This window comes from Rhincodon typus, chromosome 1 (genome assembly GCF_021869965.1).
Source record: "Rhincodon typus isolate 14 chromosome 1, sRhiTyp1.1, whole genome shotgun sequence".
Taxonomy (NCBI): Eukaryota; Metazoa; Chordata; class Chondrichthyes; order Orectolobiformes; family Rhincodontidae; genus Rhincodon; species Rhincodon typus.
In genome coordinates, this window is record NC_063332.1 from 124,857,480 (window position 1) to 124,881,989 (window position 24,510).

Here is a 24,510-nt window from a genome sequence, read left to right on the forward strand (position 1 = left end):
TAGTCTGCTTCACAGTGATACTGACACTGCACACTCCTCCTAGTCTGCTTCACAGTGATACTGACACTGCACGCTCCTCCTAGTCTGCTTCACAGTGTTACTGACACTGCACGCTCCTCCTAGTCTGCTTCACAGTGATACTGACACTGCACGCTCCTCGTCTGCTTCAAAATGATACTGACACTGCAAGTTCCTCCCAGTCTGCTTCAAAATGATACTGATCTACTGCTTAGTCCTCCTGCTCTAGTCATTAGAAATTCTCAATGTACTTTTAAGCAGAGTGCCCATTGACTTTCCATCCAAATTACAGCAGCTGCTTTGGCGAGCACCAGAGGAAATTCGGGAGTGTTTATAATACTACAAATATGTCAACTTCTGTTTCTTGAAAATCCCCACTCATTTCAGTGTAAGATGGTTTTGAGATGAGAGTTGCATCCAGTGCACCTTTTTTGGATCACCTGCAAATGAAGTAAGCCATCGGCTTTAGTCCTGATCTCAAAGTTCATTTTAAATAAACTCTTCTGAAACTGTGTGAAGTCAGGGCGTGTACAGATTTACATTGGAGCATTTGACATAGATCATTAAGGAAAATGTTGATATTAGACTTTTCTCACATTTCAGGAGTACACAGAAAATAAAACCATAGCCATAGCCAAAACTGAATTTAAATAAATAAAATGGATAAATCTTATATTGGATATCACAAAATTAATTGGGAAGTTTTAGATGCTTGTGACAAAATAGATTGTTACCTGTGTTGAATTTTTTAACATTTTATTGTCATAATAGACAGATGTCCATCAGTTTGAGTTTATACTTTGGCTCAGATTTTGATGGATACTGATGTTAATTAAGCAGTGAATTGGAGGGTAGGACTTACTTACAAATGCTGACATCTAAGAGTATTGCTAGAGATGGCTGTTTTTCCCTGTCAGACAGCTGGCTGGCAGAGGTGTTCTATATCACCCACACAGTGGGGTACTTATTCTTTCAGACGTGTGAAGGTCTCCTAATCACACATCAGGGACAGCTCTTTATCCCAAGGATGGTAACAGCCTTTTCTGAATCTTTCAAATGAAGGGCAGTTGCCACCATTAGCAGCAGACTTCTGATGGACATCTTTATGCGGGGGAGCTTTCATCTGATAGACTTATAATGGTAATTCTCCAACACTGGGGTAATCAGCATGCGACTCGACGTCACCAGTTGTAAGGCTGAGTTTTTTAAAGTTCCTTGCCAGCTTGACAAGTGAAACCTGACTGATTTTTTATGTTGTATGGGTGGTGAGCAGCTGTATTCAAGACAAAAACAAGTTACATCATTCTCACTCAGCATTTTGGGGAGTGCAGAGAAAGTATGTCTGTGTCACAGCTGTCGACTGTTTGTTCACTTAACTCATGAACTTAGTACCATTTGTTGGCGCCAAACATGGGTCTCAATGAGTAAGAGTGTTAATCTTCACTATCACATATAAAGAGAGAAGTGTTCATTTCACTCATGTGAGTTCACTCCAGATTGTAATAGGACATAGCTACTTCATAGTTCTTGTCCTAATTTTAGTTTTTGGAGTTAATGTTCAACAGTAGAAAATAGGATAAATTCATTTGAAGCACCTTTGAAGTCTGGCGCACTTAAAAAGGTTAGGGTTATGTGGCTTTAAGAGGTTAACAGCTGAAAGTTAAAGAAGGTGCTACTCATTTTGTTTAATAGAATTAGAATTGAAGATCTGGAGCTGCAAAAACAGCTGGTGGCTTTCTCAGCTGGAGATGTGATATCTGGAAATCTTGCAGTTAGAGCTAAATCAGATGAAAAGCATTTCACAGACTCCCAAATGTCATGTTAAGGAGCCTGGAGCAGGCTATGTCATCATGAATATGTGCACAACTTAATCACATTCTTTGGTGTCAATTTATCTTGGGGAATGTTTACTGAGAGAGCTTGGTTGCTGTTTAGAGCTGGTAGAGTGCTGAAGCAGATATGGGCTAGACAGCACACATTCTTCTGGTAGCAGACTCCAAGCAATTAGAACAGGAGGTGTACATGAAAGGCATTGATAGTTCAGTGCCAATCGGCCATGATCTCATTGAGTCAGAGCAGACTCAACAGGTCAAATAGATTAATTTTACATGTACATCTAATGATCATATGCAGCTGAAAATAGAGGTGAAGGGAGCCCACATTAGTTGCTTGGAGCAGCTGAGAAATACTGGAGCTCAGGGGTAGTTGCAGCTTAGTGAAGGTAGCTATCTGCCAAAAAACTACAATTGTGCGCCCTTGAGTAGATTATAAAATCAACACATTGGAATCTGGAAGAGCGTGAACTATCTGGACATTAGCAATAATTGAAGTGGTCTGTAAAAGACCAGCTCCAAGTTGTTTTGAGAGATAGGTCCATTGCCTAAAACTGTTAATGGGCTACACACCTCTGATCTTTAGCAGCCATTAAGATTTAACAACTGCAGGTCAAATTTTCCAGGCCTTGGGAAACTCAGCAACTGAAGGGTTATGAGAAGGAACAGATTTCAGGGGTTTGTTCAGGATTGTTTGTGATTTCCACCTTCCTCCCTCAATTACTTCAAACCTACAACCCATGAACTCCCCACAATCTCCACACAACCTCCCTACCCTGACCCCATACTTTCCTGCTGACCCACAGTTACACTTCTGATCCACCGTCTCCAATAACCTGTCATTTCCTCCCCAACTCTTCATCACTGTCGCCCTCAATCCATAATCTCTGTCCATCCTCACCACAGACTCATGAACTACCCTTATGATCACCAACCCACAATCTTCCTGATGACTTTGTCTTTATCCCTCAATGTACAATCACTCCCCTACCTTTCTGTTCACCCAGAATCAGTATCAAACTGTTTATTTTTGTCATGCAGCAATTAACTAGTGATTGGGTCCCAGAAAATGGTTAAAGGAATGTGTGCACCATATTGTAATGGTCAGGCTGTTGATCTATAAATCTCTTCAGGAATTTGGTACTAAAACACATGAAGGATTGTGGAATGGCCTTGTTGAATCTTTTGTTGTTTAAAGTCTGAAGCATCTAAATGTAGAAAATAGGTACAGGAGTACGCCATTTGGCCCTTCAAGCCTGCTCCACCATTCAATGTGATCATAACTAATCATCCAATTCAATACCCTGTTCCCACTTTTGTCCCATACCCTTTGATCCCCTTAGCCTTAAGAACTACATCTATCTCCTTCTTAAAAGCATTCAATGCCTTCACAAATATAAAATGTGCAGGTTGCCTGTAGTGTCCAGGGATGTGCAGACTAGCTGGATTATTTTATTTTCTTTATTCATTCAAGGGATGAGGGTGTCACTGGCTAGGCAGCATTTATTGCCCATTCCTAATTACCCAGAGGGTAGATAAGAGTCAACCACATTGCAGTGGGTCTGGAATCACATGTAGACCAGACCAGGTAAAGATGGCAGTTTCCTTCCCTAAAGGACATTAGTGAACCAGATGGGGTTTTCCGACAATCTACAATTAACCATAGGAAATGCAAGGTTACAGGGATATAGTAGAAGGATGGGTCTGGGGTTGATGCTCTTTATCTGTTCTGTAGTGTTTCTATATATAATATTATAGAGGGTATCATGAAATAGTTTTGTTATTGGTCAGTGTTCAATTTGGAGATGTCTTTTCTCTTTCATTTCTCATTTTTTCATCTATCATTTCCCACCTTCACTGGAACCGAGATGGACAAATACCTCTATGGCAACGTTCATGCTGGAAAACAAATTGCTGTTTCCATTTAATCCCAGTGCTTGATGTACAAAATCTGACATCAGAGACAGATAGTTAGATAGGTGAATAAGGAAGGCTCTAGAGTGTGGGAAGCCATTCGACAGATCAGCTGGGAAATAGGAATGAAGATGAAAGAGAACTTGAGGACAATGCATAAATCAGACAATGTTATGGAAAGGCATAGGGAGATAGATAAGGAGAAAACATTAGAAAATCAGACAGAATGGTAGATGGAGAAACAAACAAAAATAATACTCGGGCAAATAATTTGAACAATCTTCCATATTTATCTTTGTTACATACTTTTCTGCTACTGAGTGTGACAGTCTGTAACTCTTCCATTAGATTTAGATTAAGAATGAGCTCCTAAGTACAGTATTTTATTTTAATGCCATTGGCATTATTGTGCCACCCATTTCTGCCACAAGTCAAATACATCAAATGCCCCTGAGAACTGGCAGTGTCCCATTTCTAAACTGCCACTGTTAAAATCAAAAGGAAATTTTTGAGACAGATTGGGATCAAGATTTAGATATTTTAAATTTTAACACCTCTCCTGACTATGTTCTGAAAGTGTAAAATTCCTCACATTTCTCTTTTTAAAAAATGTATAGTAAGTTCAGCATTTCTTGCTCACCTCCAGCAGAAAACCTTAGAAACTGACTGAGATTAGGAATTTACCATACAAGGAGATTGATCAGTAAAGTATTGATTTCAGCACTTTTTAAAGAATTGATTTTTCTAAATAAGCACCGAAATATCAGTGGTAATAACTAGCTGCTTTTCTTTCCAGACTCTGTAGAATATTTAATCAAAAATAGCGAATTATCACAAAAAGAAAACTTAGTATGATTGTTACCATGGGCTTACAGGAGGCCATCTAGTGTTCAGTCAATAATATACAAGTGTCATGTACATCACAAGTGTTATTATGAACTGAACTATGTTGTGACAGATAAGATCTAACAGTTAAACGATAATCGACAAATGTAAAATATGCATGATTTCCGCTAATGATGTGTAAAATCATTAGGTGTAAAAATATATTTCTTCAACATAATGTGCAAAATTCCAAATTTTAATTAATTTTTAAAAATTGCTGGGTCTTTGCCTGAAATAGACAATATTTGTCACAGTAGAATAGCATTGTTGGAAAAGTTGAAAAGCACATACAACCTTAAATTATTTAAAATAGATAGATCTATTTTCAGAAAAGTAATGACTGGTTTAGAATAAACAGGTTGCCTTTATTTTGTATAGATGAATTTGGTTTAAACATGAGTGCTCAAATGATAGCATTGTTTTCAGCCAACTTACAATGATCTGGTATACACAAACTAATCTACTGTCTTTCTCTGAGAGTAGTTACTGGCATCTCAAACATCTAATGTATTGCTCTAAGAAATTCAGGTAGTTTTTTTTTCTTTTAAAAATCAGAATTTCTTTGCTGTATCATAATTGAGTTAAAGTGTAAGCATCTATAGAGACATTTAGAGCAAATGAAGAGAATGGAATATCTGGTATCTATTTTAATAGCTTGGATCCTTCACTTACGTAGGGGATAAATATTAATGGTTATTTCTTGTTCCAGGTCTGTGACAGGAGTTGACAGTGACCCTGATTTGGTTCACATGGAAATTCAGGACAAGAGTGGAGGTAAAAATTAGCTAATCATCCTAGGGATGCTATCGGTGATATATCTGCATTCTGTACACTGTCCCAGGGATGTGTTGCATAAAATACTGTACTTAGGAGCTCATTCTTAATGACCCAAGAGTCACTGGACTTGAAACGTAAACCCTTTCTTTCATCACAGATTCTGCCAGACCAGCTGAGTTTCTCCAGTATTTTCTGTTTCTACTTGTAACCTTAATCTCTATTGAACATTACGCAACAAACTGTTGGCACAGTGGACAGTACATAGCTGAGTTTTTCCAGTATTTTCTGTTTCTACTTGTAACCTTAATCTCTATTTAACATTACGCAACAAACCACTAGTACATAGCTGAGTTTTTCCAGCACTTTCTGCTTTTATTTCAGATCTCCAGCACCCACTGAATTTTGCATGTATTATAGTCACAAGTAATGGACTATAAATATGGGTTTGAATTGAATCAGTAATCCATCAAAATTAAAATTTGGTTTGAGTATAAAATTGAAAATAGCAAATTAAAATTATGAACCTTATATGGTTTTCTTCCTAACTTAGAAATTTAATTTTATTGGAGAGCCTTAATGATACATAGCATAAATATTAAAGTTCAAATATTATAGACAGAAATTCAACTTGATGGGTGAAATGACCTCCTCCTGTATCACAATGTCTCCAGCAGTTTAATGTTTTTTTTTCAAAATATGCTTCTCACTATCTTCGTGAAGCAATTTAGTTATCATGTTTGTATGTTAATGTTAAATCAGCTCCATTTCAACATTTTTTTCTGGATTCATTGGCTACATCCAATACAATGTTTTGTAAAATGTAACTTTCTGGAGCAAATTTTTTTAAAATGTGGGTTAATAGTAAGCTACAGGCTCTCCATCTCTATTCTCACAATTTCCCCAAACACTGGGCAATGTTCAATGTAGACAATAGGAGTCTTTCTCACTGGCTATAGAACCAGGGAAAGACCCAGAACATCCTTTTGGGAATGGCTGCCTCACTAAAACTGATCTGGAACTTAACTGGGAAGCAGCAGGTCTTCGCTGGGATCATGAATGAGGGGCATAAGTATCCTGCCTGCTGAGACATTCTGGCCAGTCAGAGGCAACAACACCTCATTGTTCAGTGCTGCTAGCTTTACACCTCTCCGTGGCTCAGTATCAGCAAGATTAGATGATTGGGATGGGGTTTGTAGGAGAGGAGAGTTAGCAGCAAGGGATTTTTTGGTTATGTTTTATGTCGAGGCCAGTCTTCAGACTTATTCTTCAAATTTTACACAATTTACTGTACGAAATATGACGTACATGGTAAATTAGAGCAGGCTCTGTCTTAGTTAACATTAGGTAATCACTAAGCTGACTTCTTCACTGTTTGTGTCTACCTGTTCTCTGAGTTTCTTTTGGAGAGTCTTACTGTGGCGTGCCTTACTGAGTGTTCCTTCCAGACTGTTGTAACTCCATCCACAATGAGATAGTCATACAATAGAACATAGAACATAGAACAGTACAGGCCTTTCGGCCCACGATGTTGTTTTGTGCTGAACTTTTACCCTAATCCTAAGGTCTATCTAACCTCCACCCCTACCTTATACTATCATCCATATGCCTATCGAATAGCCGCTTAAATGCCCCTAATGAGGCCAACTCCCCTACCCTCTCCGGCAATGCATTCCACGTCCCGACCACTCTCTGAGTAAAGAACCGACCTCTGACATTGCCCTTATATCTACCTCCACTCACTTTAAAACTATGTCCCCTCGTAACAGCTACCTCCACCCTAGGAAAAAGTCTCTGCCTGTCTATTCTATCTATACCTCTGATCATTTTGTACACCTCTATCAAGTCACTTCTCATCCTTCGTCATTCTAAAGAGAAAAGCCCTAGCTCTCTCAACCTTTCCTTGTAAGATCTTCCCTCCATTCCAGGCAACATCCTGGCAAATCTCCTCTGCACCTTTTCCAACGCTTCCACATCTTTCCTGTAATGAGGCGACCAGAACTGAACTCAATACTCCAGATGTGGTCGAACCAGGCTTTTGTATAGCTGGAGCATAGCTTCACGGCTCTTGAACTCAATCCCTCTATTAATGAAAGCTAACACACCATACACCTTCTTAACAACTCTATCCACCTGGGTGGCAGCTTTCAGGGAACTGTGAACATGAACCCCAAGATCCCGCTGCTCCTCCACACTGCCAAGAATCTTTCCATTAACCCTGTATTCTGCTTTCAAGTTTGTCCTTCCAAAATGAATCACCTCACACTTTTCAGGGTTAGACTGTATCTGCCACTTCTCAGCCCAGCTCTGCATCCTATCAATGTCCCTTTGTAACCTCGAACAGCCCTCCGCACTGTCCACAACGCGACCCACCATCGTATCATCTGCGAACTTGCTAATCCACCCTTCCACTCCTTCATCCAAATCATTTATAAAAATCATAAATAGAAGAGGACCCAGGACAGATCCTTGTGGTATACCACTTGTAACTGAGCACCATTTTGAATATTTTCCGTCCACTACCACCCTTTGTCTTCTAAGGGTCAGCCAATTCTGAATCCAATCTGCCACATTTCCCCCTATCCCATGCCTCCTTACCTTCTGCATGAGCCTACCATGGGGAACCTTATCAAACGCCTTACTTAAATCCATGTATACCACACCCACTGCTCTACCTTCATCCACGTATTTGGTCACCTCTTCAAAGAATTCAATAAGGTTTGTGAGGCATGATCTACCCCTCACAAATCCATGCTGACTATCACAAATCAAACTGTGCCTTTCCAAGTGATCATAAACCCTATCTCTCAGAGCCCTTTCCAATAATTTGCCCACCACTGATGTAAGACTAACTGGCCTGTAATTTCCGAGGTTGTCCCTATTCCCTTTTTTGAACAAGGGAATGACGTTTGCCTCTCTCCAATCTTCCGGCACTATACCTGTGGACAGTGAGGACGAAAAGATCATCGCCAAAGGCCCTGCGATCTCTTCCCTGGCTTCCCATAAAAACCTTGGATAAATCCGATCAGACCCGGGGGACTTATCTATCTTCAACTTCCTCAAAATTCCTCGTACATCTTCCTTACTAACATCCACCTCCTCTAGCCTACTAGCCTGTTTCACACTGTCCTCCTCTACAACCAGGTCCCTCTGAGTTGTGAATACCGAAGAAAAGTATTCATTAAGGACCTCTCCTATCTCTTTAGGCTCCGTGCACAAATTCCCTTTACAATCCTTGATCGGCCCTACCCTTTCTCTGGTCATTCTCTTATTCCTCACGTACGTGTAAAAAGGCTTGGAGTTTTCCTTGATCCTATCTGCCAAGGTTTTCTCATGCCCCCGTATAGCTCTCCTAAGCTCTTTCTTCAGCTCCTTCCTGGATAACTTGTATCCCTCTGGAGCCTTTTCCGTTCCTTGTTTCCTAAACCTTACATAAACATCCTTCTTCCTCTTAACCAGATGTTTGACCTATCTTGAGAACCAAGGCTCCCTCACTCGACCGCATCTTCCCTGCCTGCTAGGGAGAGACATATCGAGCACACACAGTATGCATTCCTTAAACAGTCTCCACATTTCAATCGTGCTCTTCCCTGACAGCATCTGTTCCCAATTTATGTTACCCAGTTCTTGTCTAACAGAATTGTAATTACGCTTCCCCCAATTATAAACCTTACCCTGCTGTATGTACCTATCCTTATCTATGACTATTGTAAAAGTAACAGAGTTATGATCGCTACCGCCAAAATGCTCTCCTACCAACAGGTCTAGTACTTGGCCCAGTTCATTGCCAAGCACCAAATCCAAAGTGGCCTCTCCTCGTGTTGGTCTATCTACATACTGTGTCAGGAATCCTTCCTGAACACACTGGACAAAATCCGCTCCACCTAAACTATTACAACGAAAGTGTTTCTAATCAATATTTGGAAAGTTGAAGTCACCCATGACTACAACCCTGTGACTTCTGCACCTTTTCAGTATCTGCCTCCAAATCCGCTCCTCCACTTCTCTGAAACTATTAGAGGGTCTGTAAAAAACCCCCAACAAAGTGACTGCTCCTTTCTTGTTCTGGACCTCAACCCAAACTGACTCTGTAGACATATCATTCTCGAACTGCCTTTCAGTAGCTGCTATACTAGCCCTGACTAGCAATGCCACTCCCCCGCCTCTTTTTCCACCCTCCCTATTTCTTTTAAAGCATCTAAATCCCAGAACTTCCAACAGCCATTCCTGTCCCTGAGTTACCCAAGTTTCTGTAATGGCCATAACATCGTAGTTCCATGTACTGCCCCATGCTCTAAGTTCATCCGCCTTATTTCTGATACTTCTAGCATTGAAGTATACACACCTCAAACCATCTCTGTATCCACAATTACACTCTATCGACCGCATTTCTTTATAAACAACCTCACTCCCTGTTGTGTCTGTTGGAAGGCTGAATACCTCATCCTTTGAATTATAAATCCGGTTCCCCAACCCCTACCAATCTAGTTTAAACCATCCCGTGTAGCTTGAGCAAACCTCCCTCCCAGGATATTTGTGCCCTTCCAGTTCAGGTGCAACCCGTCCTTCCTGTACAGGTCCCACCTTCCCCAGAATGTGCTCCAGTTATCCACATAATGGAAGCCCTCCCTCCTACACCAGCCCTGTAGCCACGTGTTTAGCTGCACTCTCTCTCCCTATTTCTTGACTCGTTATCACGTGGCACTGGTAGTAATCCAGAGATAACTACCCTGTTTGTCCTGGACTTCAGCTTCCAACCTAACTCCCTGTACTCGTTTTTCACATTCTCAGTCCTTTTTCTACCTTTGTCATTGGTACCGATGTGTACCATGACTGCTGGTTGCTCACTCTCCCTCTTAAGGATCTTGAAGACACAATCCAAGATATCACAGACCTTGGCACCCAGGAGGCAACATACCATCCGTTCATCTCATTCGCGTCCACAGAACTGCCTGTTTGTGCCTCTTACTATCGAATCCCCCAGTACAATTGCTGTCCTATTCTCACCCCTTCCCTTCTGTGCCACAGGGCCAGGCTCAGTGCCAGAGACCTGTCCGCTATGGCCTTCCCCTGGTAGGTCGTCCCCCCCAACAGTATCCAAAACGGTATACTTATTATTGAGGGGAATGGCCACAGGGGATCCCTGCACTGTCTGCCTATTCCTTTTCCCCATCCTGACAGTCACCCAGCTACCTTTTTCCTGTACCTTGGGCGTGACCATCTCCTTATAACTCCTGTCTATCACCCCCTCAGCCTCCCGAATGATCCGGAGTTCATCCAGCTCCAGCTCCAGTTCCCTAACGCGGTTTTTGGGGAGCTGGAGTTGGGTGCACTTCTCGCAGGTGAGGTCAGAGGGGACACCAGCAGTGACCCTCATCTCCCACATCCTGCAAGAGGAGCATGCAACTGCCCTAACTTCCATTCCCTCTACTCTAGATTTCCAGAAGAATAAAAAGAAAACCCTTGCCTTACCGACCCTCCACACGGTCTTTTTGTTTGGTTAGAGGAGGAGGAGGATGGGTAGGAGACACTACACGTGTCGCCTTTTGGGTTTAGCCAATGCCCGAATATATCAGTTCCTTCCTGGCCCGCGTTCTGTCCACACACCTGCCGCTGAAAACAAGAGGGCCTCTGCTGCACGAGGTAAGTTTTTATACTGGAGAGAAAAAACAACCTTACCTTCCCGTCTGCACTCTGGCTCCCGCTGCTGCCGCCGCTGAAAACAAGATGTGTCACTCTGTAACATCACAGCAAGGTGGTTAATAGTTCCAAATGCACTACACAGCAGGGCATGTGGTGGTTCTCAGCAACATCTAACCTGCTGCTTCTTAATCAGGTGCTGAATGCCTTTGAAAGGGTTGTCAACCAACCCTCTACCTCCTCCAGCCTCCACCCCAGAAGCCTGCAATTAAATATGCTGGGGCTTGCATTTTGTGCTTCATACATGGTTACTGCCATGTGCAGTTGTGGCAACATCAGGCCCTTAAGTAGACATTAGCTGCCTACTTAGAGGCCTCAATTGGATAGAGGGACATTCATTGGCATCATGTCACAGCCATAATTGGGGCAGTAGTGGGAAGATGTAGGAGCCCCACACATTATCTTTCTGCCTGTTTAAATGACCTTTCCACATTAAATTCTGACTATTGGATTTCTAATCTCACCTGCATCTCTGGATTTTGCAACGTGCAGGACAGCAAGAAGGAAAGATAATCAGTGATAAAATATCATAACTGTGCCGGTATTTAACAGATATCTGGTCAAGGATGAAAAGCTGCACCTCAGGAAGTGTTTGCTTGTCCTCAGTAGTGGTGAGGAGCTGATGGATGCACAGGAGGATTTTGTGATGGGTGAAACAAGTAGCCTTAAAGTTAATTTGTAAAAAGAAAACAAGAATAAAAATCTAGCAATGAATACTGTATATTCTGACTGTCATTGATGACAATCTTAAGTTGAGCTTCATTGCTGTCATGAGCAGCCACATATAGAGAAACAAATTCACTAGAGGCTTTGAGATAACAAGGTGTAGAGCTGGATGAACACAGGCCAGTCTAGGCCCAAAACGTCAGCCTTCCTGCTCCTCTGATGCTGCTTGGCCTGCTGTGTTCATCCAGCTCTACACCTTGTTATCTCAGATTCTCCAGCATCTGCAGTTCCTACTATCACTAGAGGCTTTCCTGAGTTCCACTGAAAGGAACCATTCTATAAGAAGTGAATTTAAGCATCTGCCACCTCCAGTACTGGCCACCATTGTAATCCTGAATTGTGTGCTTATCTTTTGGTAGCATTACTGACTTGCTAACCTGTTCACACTGATCCGAGCATTCTTGGAAAATCCACTCCAGAAAATGAAAGATAACATTTATGAGTTTTAAACAACTGAACATATTGTATATAGTGCAGATGTGTCTTTGTACTGTTTGAGTGGTATTCACCCACCTTGTTCATTCTGTTACAGCAATCCACCAAAAGTTGTTTGATTCTGTAACAGGATCACTAAAAAGAAAACATTAGTTTCTAAAAACACATTCCACTGTTTGGATACTTGACTGGTGATCTGTTACTTAACACCGCTGAGATGAAATTTTCATTACTTTGTTGTTTTAAACAAATCAGCAGCAGTATTTTCTACATGGGGTCCTGCAATAAGTGAAGTGGTTATTGGGGAATGTAGCCTCGTGCTAATTACAATGACCCAAATTGCATTGAGGTTAAAACTAAAAGTACATCTTTTTGAGGTAATTATGGTTGGCAGTTGTTTTGATTTGGCTATTAGCATTTTCATTAACTATAGCTACTTCTGAAAAATAATGGATTTGATGATTAATTATTACATAACTGATGAATATTGTTGTACTTGTAATTATCAGAAAGAAAAGCCAAGTGTGCCTTTTAGGGTAATTGCAATGAGCAGATTATTTTGTGTAGATGGAGAACAAATATTATTAGTCTGGGCAAGCGAAAATGATTAATGCAGTGCAGTGTTTGCAAGATGTTTGGGCACTTATGCATACTGGAGATCTGCATCTATAATAGACCTTTCAACATCCAGTCAGCAAATCTGCCAACTGACAGATTTGTTTCTGGGTGCACATACACTGTCAATGAAATATTGCACTGCTATTTCTCTGTCATAAAGTTACAGTCTCCATTAACCATAAGTCGTTTGTGACGATGCTGTCATCTGTGATCCCTTTATATGAGAAAGAAGAAGTCTATGATAATGTGTTTGGGATTTTAGATTAGCTAACAGGATAATGCAAACTGTGAAATGCATACTCCCATTTCTTCTCATTACAGGGGTCACTGTTACTTGGTCACTTCTGTGTTATGTGTGAGAAATATATCCACCAATAGTATCATCTGAGATCAATCAGAATCTTTCTCACTGACTAAATACGAGGTCACCTCTCCATTTTCCTGAGACACAAGGGAGAAACAAGATTCTAAAAACAATCAGTCTGTTAGCCATATATATTGAGGTAATCTGAGTATAGGGCTTTGAAGCAGAATTGAAATATTTAGTCCTCTTGCTGCTTTTCACAGCAGGTTTTAAAATTTGAAAGCAACAGGCATGCTTTTATTTTCTGCAGTGATTATTTATTGAGACATACGGATCTTTTTTCACACAGGCTTTCTTTATGTCACCTGCCACCTTGCGAACTGCACTGAGAAAGCGCTAAAAGCTCATTTCTCTGGAAATATAGATCAGAATTCGTTACTCGTCAATGATGACTACATTTTCATTCAGGTAATTAATTCACATAATAATTAATTCCCCATGACTTATTAGTACACAGACTCCATTATAAAAGAGCTGTTTGGGAAGCAATTATAACAGACTGGGTAAGCATCCTTTACTTGTAGCTGAAATAAAATTTAATTGAGGTGACATGTTCACCTTTGGGTAAATTGATTATTGCAGTAAGTACAGAGTTTAAATAAAACTGATTCATGTTGGTCGGTAGACAGACCAACTCCTCAGAGAGCAGGGTTGCACAGCCCTGAACTCCACTGAGATCAGCAGTGTGCAACACTGAGGTTTCCCTTAAGTTAAATAACCAGGATCTGAACCCAGTGGAGGAGCCTTTCAAATACTGGTTTTCAATAGAATCCATCAAAATAAGCCAAATATGTATAAGTGGAAATGGATATTTCTGTGCTTTCAGTGCACATGTACCTTCCTGTGTTTTTACATAGGCAGTTTGTCCATCTGTTTAAGATTGTACAATGCAATTATAGATCCAATGTTTATAGGAACTCCAGTTACAATTTTGAGGTACTACTGAATGGAGCATGTACTGTCAATACTCTTTCTATCAGTTAAGAGGGGAGCAACCAGTAATTATCAAAAGGCAGCTAATGTGCGGCCCTGCACAGTGTTGCCCCTGCACCTTGTTCCTCAGCTACACCTCCCAAACTATCAACAAAGCCAACTAATCATCTGGTTTGGCTCCTGCAACTTGTCACTTGCGAACTCAAGTTGTTGCCCCTCCCTTTAATTTTTCTTTATAGATTAGTGACATATGAAATCTGGAATTGCCCTAGTTATTATCTTGATTATATCCAAACCTATACGGCCTCAGTATAAATTGTTAAGTGTATTGGCTACGATTTAACCTTTATAAATGTTATATATTATTTTAAGACCAATATACTTTGTTAAACAGCTAGCAACATTAAACACTGTTTGATATTAATCTTAAGTATTCAAAGAGCTATCTTTATTTGTTTCATTAAAACATCAGGCTTCTCCATATTGCATTATTTTATCGACTGGCCTGTAACACTTTCACTTGAACCATTTGTAAATATTCCGATCAGGAAAGATTCTTGGATTGATATCTGAGAGTGTTTTGGTGCTCACAATGGTTTGGTCCCAACTATTAGCAGTGCACTTGGTTTGGACAACACTTTATTCAATTCAGATTTCTTCTTTTAAGATGCAAAAGTTTTAACTTCAGTTGCAATATTTTTCCATGACGTTTATAAAAAATATTTATGGTACCATTTATTATGTAATGTGTTGTATCCTCCCCTGAAGTTAATTTGTTAGCCATGACCTGTGTTTCCACAATCCCATGTGGAATTTTAATACCTCCTTTATGATCGATTGACGTTTTTGGTATATCAGCTCAGCAGATATATCAATTTTAAGACCTGTGCATCTATTTTGATAGATTGGAGGGCTGGCTATTTAATGAGCAATAACAGATTTCATCCACTTTCCTCATAATTACATTTATTCTGATTCATTTATATTTCTTGTCTATTTAATTTCACTGTATAATGAATATTCAGGTCATAAAACCATAGAGTTTCTACAGCACAGACAGAAAGAGGCCCTTTAGATCATCATGTTCATGCTGGTCATCAGGTATCTACCTATTCTCATTGCATTTTCCAGCATTTAGGCCACAGCTTTGCTGTTTGTCATCACTGAGAAATGGTATTTCAGGTGTTCATCTACTTCTTAAATGGTAGAGGATTCCTGCCTCCATCAGTCTTTAAGCCAGCGAGTTCTGGATGCCCACTGACCTCTGAGTGTAAAACCTTTTCCTTAAAGCCCCTCTAAACCCCTTACTCTTTACTTTATAACTGCGCCTCTTGGTTACTGACCCTTCTACTAATGGAAAAAGTGCCTTCCTATCCACTCCTTATAATCTTATACACTTGTATTCAATTGTTCCTCAACCTCCAGCCCAGGCAGCATCATGGTAAATCTCCTCTGCACCCTTTCTGATACAATCACATCCTTTTAATAATGTGATGACCAGAACTACATGCAGTACTTCACTTGATGCCCAAGATACATCACACCGGGCCTGCAAATTTATCCACTTTTAAGGCTGCTGAACTTCCTATTACCTCTTCTCACTTTTTGTTAATTTTTTCTAATACCATCCTTTTTGAATGTGAAGATTAGGCTAAGTACTTTTTGTGAGATGTGCCCATGCCTTCTGGCTCCACACACAGATTACCGCTATGTTCTCTATGCCTAGTTATTCCTTTGCTCTTTGTATATTTTCTAAAATACCCTACAGATTTTCCTTTATTTCACCTGCCAATGTTTTATCATGTGCTCTCTTAGCTTTTCTAATCTCCTTTTTGCTTTCCCTGCACTTTTTAACACTCCTTCAGGGACTTTGCCACATCAAACCTTTGGTATCTGTTATAAGCTTCTCTTTTTTTCTTAAGCCTAACATTTATGTTCCTTGTCATCCAGCATCTTCCAGTCTTAGTCCCACTTTTGCAGGAACATATTTGCCCCGTACTCTTGCTCCTTGCTCCTCGAATGCCTCCCAATACCCTGACATAGTTTTGTCTGCAAGTACCTGCTTCTAGTCCACTTGAGCTGAATCATACCATAGTAAAATTAGCATTTCCCCATTAAGAACTGTTTTTTTTTCTGGCTTATACTTATACTTTTCTATAACTATCCTAAATCTAACTCAGTCACGATAGACAAAATGCGTTCCATAATGATAGGACTTTCACCTGTCTGGGCTCATTTCTGAATATCAAGTCTAAAACTGCTAGCTCTCTTATTGGTACTCTCTATGTACTGGTTAAAAAAGCTCTCCTGTATGCAATTTAAGAATTTTGTCCCTTCCCTATCTTGTACCATAAAACTACCCCAATTAATACTAGAATAGTTAAAACCCCCAACTATTACCTTTATTATTTTTATGCTTCTCTAAAATTTGATTACATAGTTGATCGTCTGTTGCTCCCTGACTGTTTGTCTGGGGCCTATAGGACACAAACAGCAGCATACTCACCCACTTTTGTGTTTTTTACCTCGAGCCGTACCTTTTCATTTGATGATCATTCCAAGATGTCTTCCCTTCTCACTAGAGATATAAATTGATTGCTTGATCAGTATTGTAGCCCCACAATCCCCCTCTCTATCTGATCTGAATATCCTATAATCAGAAATGTTGAGCTGCTAATCCTGCCTGTCTTTCAGCCAAGACTCAAGCATAGATCTGGTACTGTACTGCTATGTGCCTATTCATCAATCTGTCGGCTTGTCTGCAAGTGTCCTCACTTCACCAACTCCTCTCAGTGATTCTAATTGTCGCTCACTGGATCTTCACCTCAGTGGCTCCTCTCCCACCTTAATCTAAACTGTTTAGCCCCATAAATTCCATATTAAAGTTATCTTTCTGTCTTTTTGAGGCATCCACTTAAGATTAGCACTTTCTAAATTGATCTTGAATAGTACTTCTTTTTGTCGATACTTTATTTTCCCAATTTCAACTCTGTACGCTTTAAGTTCTGAGTTTTAAAAACAAACATGCTGTTGAATATACATTATTTCATTTTTTAAAAACTTCTTGTTCCTACTCTTTGCCCACATCACATTCCTTCACTGTATTTTGTTTTATGCAACCACTCATGCTTAAAAAATGTTCTCATTGTCTCAGTTTTCTGCCCTCTTAAGAACTGCTATGTGATACTTGATTGAAAGTGATTTTTAGATACTCTTTTAATATGTTTTGTACATAAATGTCTTATGAGTGTTTACGACTGTGAAGAATTTTCTTCATGAAATGATTTCCTGAATGAGAATAAAGTCTGATCTGGTCAGTTATGTTCTATCAGAAATCACCAAAATAATATACTGTGTATCCCAACAGTTAAGGGTAGGGGCCAACAACCCAGAATGGAAGATTTTGTACAGAAATTGGAAGACAAGTCAAAGGGCAAATTAACCTCAGAGTATTGACACTGACCATGTTGGATTCAAGTGTCTGTCTGTCCCCATGGCTAGAGGGCTGTAATGTGGATGAAAAACCATAGGACAAAAATCAAAGCAGGGGAGAAATAAAATCATTCTAAATATTACCAATGATCTAGATACATGTTAATGTTCATGTGGTTAATTAAATAACTTCTAAGTTTTTATACTCTTATTAATTTTTCCGTTCTGATATTGACTACCTGGTTGCTGACAATCTTGAACATTTTTTTAAGGCAACTTCTGAAAATCGGACCAAGTATTATGTCTCTTACCGGAGAGGCGAGTTTATTCAGATGAAATTACCAAAGTATGCCCTACCAAAGGTAACCAGTTTATGAAAAATGCGATAATATTTAGTGAACAAATATGTTAAAATCTTGTATATGTAGTACATATTCATCTATCATTTTTAATAACACACCTATATGTTATATAAAGCATCTTTATTTTGGTAAGCAATAGTGTACGTTGTTGCTTAATAATTATTTACTTGCATGGATGAAAAGGTAGAGATAACTGGTGTGGATTCCTCAAACAGCAGTACCTAGTCATTGCATATAACTATAAGTAATGTTACAGTGAGCATATTTTCAGTGGTGGCCAAGGAATTGATGAGCAGTATACGAGAAATTTGGAGAAGAAAATTTTTAAGTAGGAAAGAAAATGCAGAGAGAAGACATGCTTCTTTTGGCCATGCAGTGAGTAAACCAGCAACATAAATATAGCCTCGATGTTTCTACTGTCTGGTTTTACTGTCTGATTAATACATACATCATGCACTTACATTGTGAAGATATTAACATGTTTGAGTTGTGTAGGAAGAGAGGTGACATTTTGTATTGACTTCTTTAAATCACCACCCCCACCCCCCACCCCCACCTTTTCAACTTGCATGCATGAGAAACAGCTGATTGGCAGAAGTAAATCTGGTGGCAAACTTGGGCATAACTTTGGCCACCTGATGTATTTCTCAAGCAAGCAGTTAAATGAGTTCCAGGCCTCTTCCACAGAATAGGTGAGAAATTGTTTACTGATGAAAATTGGGATCATGTGGTTTTATACATTTGGAATTTTTGTAAAGCACACATTTTTACCAGGAACCAGTTTTACCAGGCTTTTGCGTGGTTTAATCATTAGTTCTGAATGGGTTCTTGAAGTCCTCATGAAACTGACCAGAAAGGTGAAGGTCTGAATTCGAGGAATATGTGCTCCAGTGTTGCTGGGCCTGGGTTGGTTGGGTTTTCTCTGAATTGTGATGGGTGATCCTGGATTCAGGCAGGAGGCTGCCAGGTGTGGAGGTGGACTGGGTGGAGGGCAGTCTCTGCTGTACTCGAGCACTGTGTTGAATTGTTTTTATTAAAAAAGCAATAAGTCATAAAATAACCCCCTAATCCCTCAGCCCTCACATTCCCCAATCCCTTCGTAGACTTCCCATACTCAGCCCTTTTCACTTCAAACCCTCCAACTGATGATCCCTTATACCCTTTGCTCTTAGCCCAGCATTCATGGCTCTTTGTAGCCCCTAAGATGATTTAGTAGCAATTCATGGAAATGACACCCACCCACTATCCTTCATCCTTATATATATTATGTGAACTTCTTCAGTACTCACGATAGCAAAGTTTAAGGTCCATGCTGGGATGAGATGAAATAAAGTGGTTGAGTGTCCACTGAAGAATTTACAACTTAAGTAAAACTCTCAGTAAACCTAGTCATTGTTTTTATAAGGGTTTAAAGGAATTATGGGATTTCATAATCTCACTCAAAGAGTTTCGCACCATTTGGAGATATCAATCAAACACTGAAATGGCAGGCACCTCATTGTCATGACAAAAAGTTGTGAAATCAGTCACGTAACACTAATCATGTAATTACTGCCCTGAAGCTTGTGTCAGCAGAGTGAAATGGCAAGCAATCTTGAAGAATGCTCCAGACAGTTTCTGTCAAGTACTGAAAGGGCAGGACTTTTAATATTTTGACTGTTTGACGGCTTTCTTGACAGTTCCAAAGAGTTTATGCCCTTCATACGCACATTTCATGTCTACATTAAACTAGCAGATAGACACTTAACCACCCATAAAAGTCGCCTGGAACCGAATCTGGGAGTACATCTTACCTGTCTAAAAGGGTGCCTCTACCTATTGAAGCAATCCTACAAAGTTCAGACCAACTGCCATCAGTCTGACTGGAGGCAGCTGCTTTTTATTCTGGATAACTGCATCCATGAACCATGGATGTGCAATTTGGAATTCTCCAACCCATTACCCTCCCCCATGAAAACAAAACTATAGGTGTTGCTTTCAGGGGTTGTTCTTGTAGATTTGAGCCTCCTCAGCCATTTTTGCAGCCAAAGAGAAGCTCTCCATAGTTGCAAAAACTCAGCTCTAAACTTTTGCTGTTTTATTTTTGTAGTACCAGAAAGAATATTCATGATATTCTTTCCTCTGCCCATATCAAGCTTCTATATCTTGAAAAGACCACCTCAAAGATAGCACTGTTTTAATCGAAAAGCCCATGTTTCTCCTGTCTTCCCTTACACCTCAGATCTTTCACACACTGGGATCAGCTTTGTGGTTGTTCCCTCGACTATGTCAGTGCAAATGGTTCTTTTGTTTGTTGCTGACCAGAATTCTACCTGTTTCGAGGACTGTAAAGTTTGACCATTGACTTCTTGATGTGAGCTATGTTGTTCAATATACCAGTGGCACAGTACGGTTTGACATGTTTGTAGTCAGGTCCACAAACACTCCTTGATCACTTTCAGTTTTACTCTTGACTATTTTAGTGTCATCAATGGAGTACGTAGCTGTCTGGTTTCCTTCCTATCTGCAGTACTCCATGTTACTTTACATTTAAATTATGGCCGTTGTTCTATCTTCCATTTACACATCCTTTGTAAATCATTCTGTAATTTTTAAGATGCCGCATTTTGATTCCACAGTAACTGTTACTTCAGTATCATCTGCAAATGTGAGTATTATACATTGAGTTGCTAAGTCCAGGTCAGAAATGGTAACCATTTTAGAACAGCACCCTCAGAGCTTCTTATTATAATCTGCTGTCGATTAGCTAACACGTAATGTTAGTTTGTTTTTCTTTGCATTAAAGATATTTGACTGTGTAAATTTCTGACTCGCACAGGGTCAGCCTTCTTTACCTTTCACATTATGATATTTGAGGCTGAATTTTAGGCTACATGTTATTTTTGGAGTGTTATGTGGTGTCTGTCCTATTGTGACTCACGGTGACTTTTCTCATGCTATCTTCCACTCCCCAAGTCAATAATTATGTTTTTGGGCTCTCAGACACCCATGTGTATAGTCACATGACATCAGAGGCCATCATGCTCACTGCAGTCGGGTCCTTGCACTGTTCATGCTGTTGCCGTAATTAAATGCCAGCTGTACACCACTTCTGATGCTGCAAACCAGGAACTGCCCCTCACCCAATGCTGCTGGACTGTTCTCTCAGAGGACATGGTCCCGAAGGGAAAGCTCAGACTGCTTTTTGCTGACAGGGTCATCAAAGTGGATGGATTTGCCCAGGGGAAGTCTGTTTTCTATCCCCAGACTGGCCAAGGAGGTCACATCACCAGAGCCAGCAGCTTGGACAGAAATAACAGCCTGTTATTCAGTGTCTTGCTCTTAATGAAACACCCAGCAGTGGAGCAAGAAAGTCAATGATCTTTTGAACTTTGCAAGGGTCATAGTCACCATCTTCTCTCTGCCCCCCTCACTTCCACTCTAACTGTGTCACAACGTACTAATATCACCAAGAACCAATGGTATACAACTCTCACTATTTCAAGAAGCATCTCCACTCAACAACTCTCTGACACATCATCTTCCCTAAATACTATTCAGCTCATCGCATCCTTATGAGGAGAAGATCCTAGAGGTGGTCAGACAGAATCAAGACTACTCATGTGGGGATGCTGAAAATTCCATGTCACGGTATCCCAGTAAGCTTTATTGACTCCTGAGGAAGGGTAATACTCGAAACGTTGACTGCTCCTTTCCTCCAGATGCTGCCTGGCCTGCTGTGTTCTTCCAGCCTCCTGTTCATCTACCTTGGATTCCAGCATCTGCAGTTTTTTTTTTGTCTCTAATCAAGCTTTACTGTGCTGTACTGCTGTCCCATTACCAGCAGTGGAATGGCCATGATAGGTTGAGGCTAAGCTTTGTAATGTCCATAGTTGGTCGATGCATGAACTGCACATGAAGTGCAGTCTGATGACAGATATATAAATTCACTGCACCTATGGATGCCTGGCTACCCCCAAGCAGGGCATCACATTTTGGACAATGCCCCTGCAGACAAATAAATAAACCTACTCCATCCACTGTGAATGCTTTAGCATCCATTTTGTTTGCTTATTACACAGCTGAGGTTTGGTTGAAGATCGCACATTATCCAGTTGTGCTGTTGAGTGATTAACAAGGTTTGCCCCAAAATTTCATGTTCTATTTTGTTTTGCTGTCTGAACCAACACCATCAGCTTTCAGGGTCCCCATGTACCCTTACAGCATTTTTATTTGACTGTAAATAGCATCAATTTTCCCCTGGAACCCATGGTTTACCATGTTCCCATGCCCACAGTAGTGATCAACTGTCCTTCCATTGAAACCAGGCTGATGGCGGCTTGCAAACCCCTCCACTCCTACAGTACCGTGTGCTCTCCCATGCTATAATAGGTTCTGCCCAGGCTCCCCTTCACTGTCATTAGTCTCTTAGTATCACAGCGTAAGATAGACCATTCCAGACTTGAGTTTCCCACTTTGCTCACCAATCCATGGATTACACGTATAAAGACTGCTGACTGTTCCTGTTAAATTCTCCAGGTCTGATTGTGTCCTAACCACCTGACTGACTCATGAGGACAACCTCAACTGAGCACAGCCCAGCTCCACAGCACCCTGTAATCCCCAGCCTGGTTAGACTTGAACTGCAGGACTGAGCATATTCAAATTCTCAATGATCCTAGAGCGTGGAGAGACCAAACGAGTTCTGTGGGTTGCATTCTCTGTCTACTATAATCACGTGAGTGTCTTGGCTGACTGTGGTGAGACACCCTGACTGATCATAGTCCTCTTTGAACTGAAAAAGGACTGGTCCCCTTTGACTTTCAGACGTGGCCATTAGGTGAAGCACATGCAGTGTGTTTGCCAGGTAGGTTGTCAGTGAGACATTGATGTAGCGTAGTTATGTACAGCAACATGTCCACTTAAGTTGACTGCTCACTGCAGCCAACATGACAAACTGCCTGCCTTTCTGTGCTAAGTAAAAAGCAATGCAAGCTAGCATACCATGGGCCTCAAAGTAATTCAGAGTTAGTGAGTGCTAAGAAATTAAGTTAAGAGCTACAAAATGTATCCTGTACAGGTGCTTGAGATGCAATGGGTGTGTGCCTCTGTGCAAAGAATCACTTAGCAGGAGCATTGCATTGCTCCTGCTCCAAAATGCAGTGATGAGGTAGTGAAGTGCATTGTGTTAATAGGAGATCAGCCATGATAGTTGGTGAGGATGATGTTTTGTCAACTTACATTTCTGTGGACAATGGGTGGAGGAGGACGATGTTGTCCATAGGGAATGCAATGAGATGTTGGTGAATGGAACTGAATATACAGGCCAAGAAAAACATTGGCAAGCTGCGTACAGATTGCTTGCTTAGGCGCTACCTGTACCATTATAAGCTATTAGAGATTCTAACCTGGTTATAATAAATGCCAGCGTGTGAAACAAGTTTCTTAATAGTGTTTGCAAAGATGTTAGTCATAGTTGTGGGTGCTCAATGAAGCTAATTAGCGAGGATAATTAACTTATAAAACTAAAGTAAAACTGTGCAAATGTTGAAAATGGGGTTTTAAGTGTAACATTCTTGAAACATTCAGCAGATCAGTCAGCAAAAAACTGTCAATGTTTTATGACAGTGAATCTGTTTTTATTTTAGTGAATTTGTTTAGTATTTATAAAAAACCAAACAAAAGAGTTGATATCTGGTAGCTTGTTAACCATCTGCTATCTCCAGCTGACAATGATGAATGATTCAAAGAAAGACAAAACCAATATTAAAACTGACAAAAATTGGGACAAACAACGTACACAGTGTGGAACTATATCTTTCTCTAAAAAGAAGGCTGCTACCTTAAGTTGTCAAACAAGCAGTAGTGTCACTGCTAGTCACAGAGCAGTTGTCAATCATTGATATTTACAGTGTTGCATACCTCAGTCTGACAGAAGTGACCATTTTTGAATTATATTTTTGTCACAACGTGACATCACAAATTCTGAACAAATTGGAAGTAACTGATAGCAACTACTTTCCTCTGCTAAGGGAAATTCACGTGCTCATGTTGTTAGGAATGCCTATTTCAGCAGATTCCAACAACTTGTTAGAATTTAATTTATCCTAATAGTGGGCTTGATATATGCACCTCTCTCGAACTTTTCGCTCTTTGAAGCTTGAATTCTATTGGTGCAAAGTATTAGAAATTTGACAAGATCAAACAGGGTCCCAATACACTGGAGTCAGAGTAATATGTGAAGAAAGGTAAAACATCAGACTGAAAGACTCATAGAGATATACAACATGGAAACAGACCCTTCGGTCCAACTCATTCATGCCGACCAAATATCCAAAATAAGTCTAGTCCCATTTGCCAGCATTTGGCCCATATTCCTCTAAACACTTCCTGTTCATATACTTATCCAGATGCCTTTTAAGTGTTGTAATTGTACCAGCCTGCACCACTTCCTGTGGCAGCTCATTCCATACATGCACCACCCACGTGAAAAGTTGCCCCTTAGGTCCCTTTTATATCTTTCACCTCTCATCTTAGC

At 40.3% G+C, this 24,510-nt stretch overlaps 1 protein-coding gene across 2 annotated transcripts in view; it reads left to right on the plus strand.

Moving 5' to 3' along the window:
• LOC109912422 (sortilin-related VPS10 domain containing receptor 2) overlaps positions 1-24,510 on the plus strand; it is a 367,773-nt gene that overhangs the window by 218,055 nt on the left and 125,208 nt on the right. For both annotated transcript variants that reach the window (XM_048598214.1, XM_048598220.1), the window contains exons 4-6: positions 5,359-5,423; positions 13,556-13,674; positions 17,904-17,993. In XM_048598214.1, coding sequence (XP_048454171.1) covers positions 5,359-5,423; positions 13,556-13,674; positions 17,904-17,993 — 274 coding nt within the window. The remainder of the gene's footprint in view (positions 1-5,358; positions 5,424-13,555; positions 13,675-17,903; positions 17,994-24,510) is intronic.